Source organism: Octodon degus, unplaced genomic scaffold (genome assembly GCF_000260255.1).
Source record: "Octodon degus isolate 3935 unplaced genomic scaffold, OctDeg1.0 scaffold00041, whole genome shotgun sequence".
NCBI classification, from domain to species: domain Eukaryota; kingdom Metazoa; phylum Chordata; class Mammalia; order Rodentia; family Octodontidae; genus Octodon; species Octodon degus.
In genome coordinates, this window is record NW_004524617.1 from 13,911,465 (window position 1) to 13,920,230 (window position 8,766).

An 8,766-nucleotide genomic window follows, 5' to 3' on the forward strand; every position below is an offset into this window, starting at 1 on the left:
ATTTATTTATTTAAAATTCTGGGCTGGGGAGATGGCTCAGTGGAATAAGTGCTTCCCTGGCAAGCACAAGGGCCTGAGTTCAGTCCCCGGCTCCGAAAAAAAAAAAAAAACCTTAAAATTCTACTTCTTGGCTCTAGAGATCAGCATCTCTTCTCATTTTGTGTCAGTGAGCATCAGTTGGATTACAGTTAGTGGTATTTTGTACCCATCTTTTATTTAAGGAATTCAATAGGAAAAAGGCAGAAATAAGAATAATTTACTAAAGGTTATTTTTTGCAATTCTTTATGATATAGCTAATTAAGAGTGTGTATCATATTTGTGATGTATACACAGTTGTTTGGTAGAAAATCAGGTGTTTTACATAGAAGTGCCTGTTAATCTTTTTGATTAGTTGTTATAGGACCACGGGTAGCTATAGTTGTTTTGCCATGACTGGAATATATATTGGAAATGCTAGGAAAACTGTGAAGTTGACGCACTGGCTGAAATATAGTGTAGATTTATTTTCAGTCTTGCATTACTGCTGATTATCTAATTGATTTTCCCTTTATCCTTATAGCATGTTCACCTATACATGTGAATCATGGTGTGTGTGGTAATTAGTATGAACTTTTCTGTTAAATGCTTACATTCTGTTTAAAGCTAATTCATTCTTGCACAGTGGGCATTAACTAAATTTGTATTCTTTGCCTTATGTTTATTAAATTATTTGCTTTTTTAAAGCTTAAGCTCTTTTAACAATTAGGGTAGTAGAGAAACGGGAGAAATCAATTATGGTTAGACTCAGATTTGGGTACTAATATTACTCCCTAAGCCAAGTAATTTGATTTATTATTGCTTATAAAAAGATGGGAGCTGGGCATGGTAATGCACACCTATGATCCCAGCACTTGGGAGGCTGAGGCAGGAGGATTATTGCAAGTGCCAGATCAGCCTTGGCTACAAAATGAGCTCAAGGTCAATCGAAACTGCATAGTGAGACCCTGTTTCAAAAAAAAAAAAAAACAGAAAAAAAGATGGGTAGGAGCTGGTTGGTGATACACATCTGTATTTCCAGCCTTCTGGGAGGCGGAGGCAGGAGGATTGCTAATTAGAGCCCAACCCTGGGTTTAAAGTAAAACCACATCTCAGAATAAAAACATAAAAAAGCTAGATGCAGTGGTACACACCAGTAATCCCAGTGCCTTGGGAGGTTGAGACAAGAGGATAGCAAGTTTGGGGCCAGTCTAGGCAATTTAGTGAGACCCTGTTTCAAAATTAAAAAAAAAGGGGCTAGGGGTGTATGTCAGTGTGAAGGTCTTAGATTCAATCCCCAGGACTAGGTTCTGGATTCCATCCCCAGTGCTGGGCGAAAAAAAGAAGGAAAAAACAGACCAACTCCTAACACTCCTACTGAGTGGATAATTGAGCTTATGCTTTTTGTCTTATTTATATAAACTCCAATGGCTAATAGAAATGTATTCCATTTGCACAAAGGAGGTTGCATAGCTGTTTCAAGTTTTCAGGAAGCAGAGGCCTGATCCCTTTCCTGAGCTGTTTGTTACAGATGAGAATGCATGACCCTTAAACTCTTCCAGCGCATGGAACACTCTTAGCTTAAGCTCACTGCAGTAACCCAGTTTTCTTGTGTTTGTTTCATGAGTGACCTTTTATTTTTGTTGCAGTTCGAGATAAGCTGCGGGAGATCGTAGGTGCGTCCACAAACTGGAGGTATGCACCCCTGGCTTCATTTTCTAGCCCCATGTGTCAGCCGAGACTGTAGTTGGGCCAGTGATGGGCTGCTCCTGGGGATGGACAACTGTGTTTAGGGAACCAGTCAAGAGATTATTTTTACTTGAGGGAAAAGAGCAGTGTTTTAATATATCACTTGATAGAGTGCTGTCAGAAAATACTGTAATTTGTGCATATTCTGCAGTTTTCAAAGTCATTTGTGTTATGTCACTGACTCTTACAACAAGCCCTGTGACATGCTTGTAGCCTGTGCTCCTCTTCCAGTTTTACATGTGAACTGAAATTTGGAGAATCAGTTTGGGATTTCACCCAATTCTGTTTTTTTTTTTTTTGTATTTTATGCGACTTGCGTCCTTTATTACCTCTTACAGTTGATAGTTACCCAGGTGTCCCATATTTCTGTTTTGCTCAACATTTCCTGGCTGTAAAATAAAATCATATCCTTCTTGGTACACAGCATTTTGAGGCTAAAGTGAGATAAAAACAACGAACAAGTACTTACTGTACATACAATGATCTATTGTTGGTATACAAATTATCTAATGACATGTTTTTAAACTTTTATATGAAACACTTCATTTTACTGCAAAGTGGAATGCATACCTAGGTACCTACTATCTGGATTCAATACTTGTTAACGTTTTGCCATATTTGCCAATATACACATATTCATGGAACCGTTTCTAGGTAAATTATAGGCATCCTGACACTTCAGCATGCATCTCCAGGAAAGAAACATTTTCTTTTCTCTTTTTAAATGGACTCTTTTATTTATTTATAAATCAGATGTTATTGGTGCATTTTCGATATAGGTAATGATCACATTCATCATGGAGAATTTGTACCTGTACATGATGTAACTTGGGTTTTTTCCCCTATTTCCTTCCCTCTCCATTTACAAAAGCTTTGTTTCCATGTTTTCCTTCTTATTTTCTCTTTACTGTTCCTTTTTTTCCTTTCCCATTTCCCTCTCTTGTTCCTCTCCCCCTTTGAACATTTCCTTCTTATTTCACAATACCTATTATATATTTGGTCCTTATTTATACTTTTGGTTTCTCACACCAGAGAAACAATATGGTGTTTACATAGGAAGAAATACTTTTTCTTTTAATCTTTATGTATTTAGTACAGGGTCTCACTAGGCAACTCAGACTCATAGTGATCCTTCCCAGCACTGGGATTATAGGTGTACGCCACCACACCAGGTTTAAGTGGCTGGCTGGGCGCGGAGCCACCACTGCATGCGGTACCGGGGATCGAACCTGGGTCCTTGAGCTTGACAGGCAGGTGCTTAGACCACTGAGCTATCTCCCCAGCCAAGAAACACTTTCTTTTACATAACAAAATCAGCCTTCATATATCTGATGAATAAGGCATTCTCTTTATGTAATGAAATTGATACTAATCCCCTAAATTATATATTATTAATTCATATTCAGATTTCCTCAACTATTTCCAAAATGTCTTTTATAGCTTTTTAAAGAATATCAGGATCCAGTGTAGGTTTATAGATGCATCTGGTGGTTATGATCCTAATCTTCCCTAATCTGGAACAATTGACAACTTTCTCCTCCCATGACAGTGTTTCACATTCTGGATTTACCTGGTGCCATTTAACTTCTTGCTGTATCTACTGTATTTTTTTTTTTTAGCAGTTTAAACATTTCTGGGAGTATTACTTCATAATTTAAGTGTAGCCATCTTAGCAGTATTGTCACCATTTTAGTTCTCTAACCCTTTGTTTCTCTTTTCTCTTCATCCTTCTTTTCCTCACCTTTCTGTCTCCTTTTTCATTATTCTCTTCTTTACCTTTCATTCTGCTTTTGACTTAGAAAGATGGGTAGGAGCTGGGTGTAGCGGCGCGTGTGTGGTGCCTCTTAGGATATGTTTCACCTTTCTTGTTTCCTTTTTTTTCCTGAAATGGAGAGAGGGGGAGGAGGATAGAGGTGAACAAGCAAGCTAGGAATTGTCAGAGAATCTGAGGATTGTCAGGGTGAGAAAAGCGAATATGGAGTTCAGGAGCTAGGCTATATTTTGTTCATTTTTGTTTTGCCACACTGAGCTGTGGCAAACCAGCGCTGTACTACTTGAGCTGCCTCCCCAGCCCCATCTCTGTGTATTTTTTATACTTACTTTTATATACCCAATTCTTTGAATATTCTTTGATCAAGGTGAATATATGGTTCATTCAGGAATATCTATACTGTTTCTATTTTTCCTATCTGTAAGGCTAAGAAATGTCAGCAGAAATGTTCAGCTTTGCCAAGTGCTGATTGCAAAGGGAGGGAAGGAACAGAAGATGGAGTCGATCCAGACCCCTTCTTCCCTCCTCTGACGATATCTGAGTGGCCTGGGGATCACTAGACTTGTGGGATAGCGCTGCTCTTGTTTATGATTCTTTTCTTCTCAGAGACCATGTGAGAGCGATGGAGGAAAGGAAGTTACTTCACACTTTTTTGGCTAAGTCCCAGGAAGGCTTGCCTCCTAGAAGAATGAAGGACAGTTACATCGAAGTTCTTTTGCCCTTGGGCAGTGAGCCTGAATTACGTGAGAAATATTTGACGGTCCAAAACACCGTAAGGTAATGTGGCACTGTTTTTACTTGTGTTGTTTTCAATTTAAAAACCACTTTGAGATGTCATCCATACAAGCCACCTATTTAAAGTATACAATTCTGTGGGTTTTGGTATATCCAGTTATGTAACCACCACCATGATCAATTTTAGGACATTTATTTTTTCACCACAAAGTGCATTTATTATTTATTTTTCTCATTAAGTTTATTGAAAATCAATAATTATATAGCATATTAAAAGTAATAGACAAATGTTAAAATGTGAAAGATATGAGATGTAAACAGTAAATTTTAGTCATTTATTTTTTATTTTTTGGTGGAATCAGGGATTGAACTCAGACCCTTGCATTTGCTAGGGAAGTGCTTATTAGTCATTTATTTTTAAATAAATATTCTCATGATTTTCATTTAATTCATAGTTTGCTCTATTTCACAGGTTTGGCAGGATTCTTGAGGATCTTGACAGTTTAGGAGGTACTAGTATTATTTTTAGTAGTATTCCTAATATATCTTCTACTTATACATTGAGACCTGTGACTGGAAAGGGCCATTTTACTCTTTAAGCTACACAGACAAGGGTATCCTAAAAGTACAGAAAAAAGAAAGATTTCTACTACCTTTGAATTGTCTTAATTTTATTTCTGTAAATATATATTATTTTGGGTACTGAGGATTGAACTTAGGTCCTCATGCATGCTAAGCATGTGTTCTACCACTAAGCTACACTTTCAGCTCTCTGGTAATTTTTTCAGAGTCATAAACTTACGGAAAAGCTACAAATATAAAGAATTGCTTTCCCTGTCATGTGAGAGTAAGTTACTTGATGCCACTATACCCCCATGTATTCTAATGTATATTTCCTCAGAGAAGGGCATTCTTGTACAGAACCACAGTGGAGGTGTCACTCCTCAGGGTGAGGTCAACACTGATGTGTTACCCCATGTAATGCTCACACCCCTTCAACTTTTGCCAGTGGTCCTTCATCATATAAAGATCCTATTCAGAATCTCATGTTGCGTTTAACTGTTGGGTCAGGAATAGTTCTCTACTCTTTCCTTGACTTTCATGATTTTCATATTTTCGAAGGTCACAGGCCAATTATTTGGTGGATTGTCCTTCTGTTTGGATTTGTCTGCTGCTACCTCCTGTTGAGCTTCCGAATCCCCATCTTGGGCAGGATATCACTGAAGGGATGTGCTGTGCTCACTGCCTCCCATCAAGTGGTGCATGAGTTTTCTTTGTCCCATTACTAAGGATGTAAACTTTGGTTACTTGATGAAGGTGATATGTGCCAGGTTTCCATATTCTTTCTGTCTTTGTAGTATTTAAATGCATGGTTGGGAGGTACTCTGAGACTATAAATGCCCCACTCCTCATCACACTTCATTTTTTATTGGTATTATTACTTGCTGTGATGTAGGCTGAACCCAGAGCCTCATGCATGCTAGGCAGGTGTATACCTACTGAGCTGCTTAGCCTGCCCCTCAACTTAGTGTTTTCTTTTTCCTTTCCATCCTTCCCTCCCTCCCTCCCTTTCTTCTTTCCTTCTTTCTTTCTTTTGTCAGTAGTGGAGATTGAACCCAGTGCTTTACACTAAGCTACAGCCCCAGCTCTTTTTTTCAGACCGGATCTCATTAAATCAGTAAGTAACCAAGGCGGGGCTCAAACTTGTTTTTATTTTTGTAGTGTATCTATTTTTTTGTGCCCTTGGGTGGCAGGGCCTATTAAGTTATAAAACAAGAAAATTATTACTGCAGGCTTGGATAAGATTATTCTGAATCCCCTACCACTCTATGAATGGGGCTCAAGTCATTAGGGAAGGTTAGTTTGTAGCTTCACAATTGGGGAGATATTTATTATTTTTTAATTTTCAAAGATGAAAGTACACTTATATTTCTTTTTGATCGTAAAGATCATAAATGTGAATGTTTACAAGTCAAACAATACAGAAAATCATACTGAAGAAAGGCAATAATCCTAAATGCCAGCATCCATGGGCTCAAACTTGTGATCCTCCTATCTCAGCCTCCCCAAATGTTGGGATTACAGGTGTGAGCCACTATGCCTGGCTCCTTTATTATTTTTAAATCATTGTAGACTCAGCAATTCTTTGTTTTTTGAGACAGGGTCTTGCTAAGTAGTCCAGGCTGGCCTTGAACTCGCTGTGTAGCCCAGGCCGGAATTAGAGATAGATATGCACCACTACACTCAGCCACCGCTTGCTGTTTTCCTCAGTGGGTTATTATTATGTGTTTAGATGCTCATATCATTCCAGTACTTCAGTTCCTTCAAGCTAGCTTCTGTTTTTGCGACACATCTCTTTCACTCTTTGAGCACCTCTTCACTTTGTAGCACAGTGACCTATTCGAGGCTCCTTTTGTACTTTCCCTGGCTTAGTCCTCCACTCAGCCAGCTCTCCAAGGAGCTCTGGTTCTTTTCAGTAAAGTGACGTTTACGAACCCAGATCTGTGGAGCCGCTGCTGCTGCAGGTTCTGCGGAAGAGCTGGGGTGTTTAGGTACCTGTGTGCGCATTTACTTCTGCCTGCTTCTTCATTCCATGTCTGTCTGGAAACCTTGGCTTCCTACTGGTGGCTCCAATTCCAGCTTCACGGTGCAGGGTTCTCATTTGAATATTTATAGTTCTGTTCTCCAGCTGGCTCCGTGGTGCTGTATCTATTGCCCTGAGAGGTTCCCGCTGCTCCGAGCGCTCGCCCCTCATAGTTGCTCCCGGCTCCTCCCTTGGGCCCTGTGTGGAGTCCCTCTTTGCTGTGCTCAGGCTGCAGTGTGCCGGGCTGTTGCACAGATGTCCTGCTTGCCCCCCTTCAGACTACTTTTCCTGATCCTACCTCATGGCTTTGGGGCTGGCCCACTGGGCAAGGGTTTGAAGACACTGATAGCTTCTGTGATACAGACATGAGCCTGTGGTTAGGCTGACGCCAGCTACCTTTTTCTCCAGATTAGATAAACCTAGTTAGAAATTCCTGGCTATAACAAGTTACACACACACACACATCTGTGTTTGTCTACTTGACTCTGGTTTACTTCGGTGTCCTTGGGTGCATGAGCTCTTCTACCATTACCCTCCTTTCCTCACTGTCTCTTTTGAATGGCCAGTCCCTGTTAGCTGTTTTCTTGATTGTGTTCCAGGTCTGCAAGACACTTGCTAAATCAGCAACTTCGGCTGCTATCAGTATGCTGAATACTTTTTGTTTCTGCCTGAAGCATAAGGAATCATTTTTTTTTTCCTGGATTGTTGCCATTCTATAAACCTTTATAGTATGTTCTCTTTCACTTTTGAAGCTGTATTTTCTGGCCTGCTTTTCCAAGTTACAATCAGTGTGTCCTCCTACCTGTTGCTTTTTTTTTTTAAGATAGCATCTCATCATGTACAGTATTTATTTCAGGCTGGCCTTGAACTTACTATGCTGGCCTCAAAATTTACCATGATCCTTCTGCCTCAGCCTCCCATGTGCTGGGGATTACAGGTGTGCACTACCATGCCTGGCTTGTCCTCCTGCCTATTAGATATCTTCACTTGGATGCACTATTACCCTTCTCCAATTAGCATGTTGGGCTGGGGGTGTTCCTCAAGGGTAGAGTATTTGCCTATCATGCACAAGGGCTGACTTTGGTTCTTAGCACCAACTGCAAAAAATTCAGTACACTGGGAATAGGTTTTTGTATTCTTTCTGATTTCTGCTTTTCACTAACCTAAGTGAGAAATACAGGTTTATTCAAATCTTGATGAATCTGTCTTCTTAGTTCTTGATTATTTATTTATTTATTTGGTACAGGGTCTTGCTATGCAGCTTGAACTCATAGTGGTCCCCCTGTCTGAGCCACCCCAATGCTGGGATTACAGATGTTTGCCATCGTGTCTGGTTTCAGTGGCTGGCACGGCGCCTGGTGCCCCGGGTTCTGGGGCTGGCATGGCCTGAAGTACTGGGGATTGAACCCTGGTCCTTGTGCTTGTCAGGCAGGTGCTTAGTCCACTGAGCTATCTCCTCAACCTTCTTAATTCTTGAAGTTTCATTTCCACTACTATTGCTATAAGTCAGACTCATATGATTTCTTTTCTAGGCAAAAGAAAAACTTTATTTTTTATTTTTATTTCTATGTTTTTGGTACTGGGGACTGAACCTGGGATCTTCACACTGAGTAACAACCCTATGCCTTTTTATCTTTTATGTTGAGACAGGGTCTCACTAAAGCTCATTTGTTCAGGTTGGGCTTGAACTCATAGTTCTACCTCAGCCCTAGCCCCCAGCCCTAGAGTACTAGGTTGGTTACAGGTGTGTGCCACCACACTCAGTTTAGAACAGTTTTTATTTTTTTATTTTTTTTCCTTTAATTTTAAGCTGCAAGTTTGTATAGTTTTTTTTCTTTTCAAAGTTTTATTGATAAACATATAGCAATGAGACAGTTTCAAATCAAATCGAAAGTACAGTTTCAACAAATA

At 39.8% G+C, this 8,766-nt stretch overlaps 1 protein-coding gene across 2 annotated transcripts in view; it reads left to right on the plus strand.

The window, feature by feature from the left end:
• Acot9 (acyl-CoA thioesterase 9) overlaps positions 1-8,766 on the plus strand; it is a 33,690-nt gene that overhangs the window by 4,984 nt on the left and 19,940 nt on the right. The window contains exons 3-6 of one of the 2 annotated variants that reach the window (XM_004631389.2): positions 561-587; positions 1,666-1,711; positions 4,143-4,313; positions 4,744-4,781. In XM_004631389.2, coding sequence (XP_004631446.1) covers positions 561-587; positions 1,666-1,711; positions 4,143-4,313; positions 4,744-4,781 — 282 coding nt within the window. The remainder of the gene's footprint in view (positions 1-560; positions 588-1,665; positions 1,712-4,142; positions 4,314-4,743; positions 4,782-8,766) is intronic. The other variant, XM_004631390.2, reaches the window with a different exon arrangement.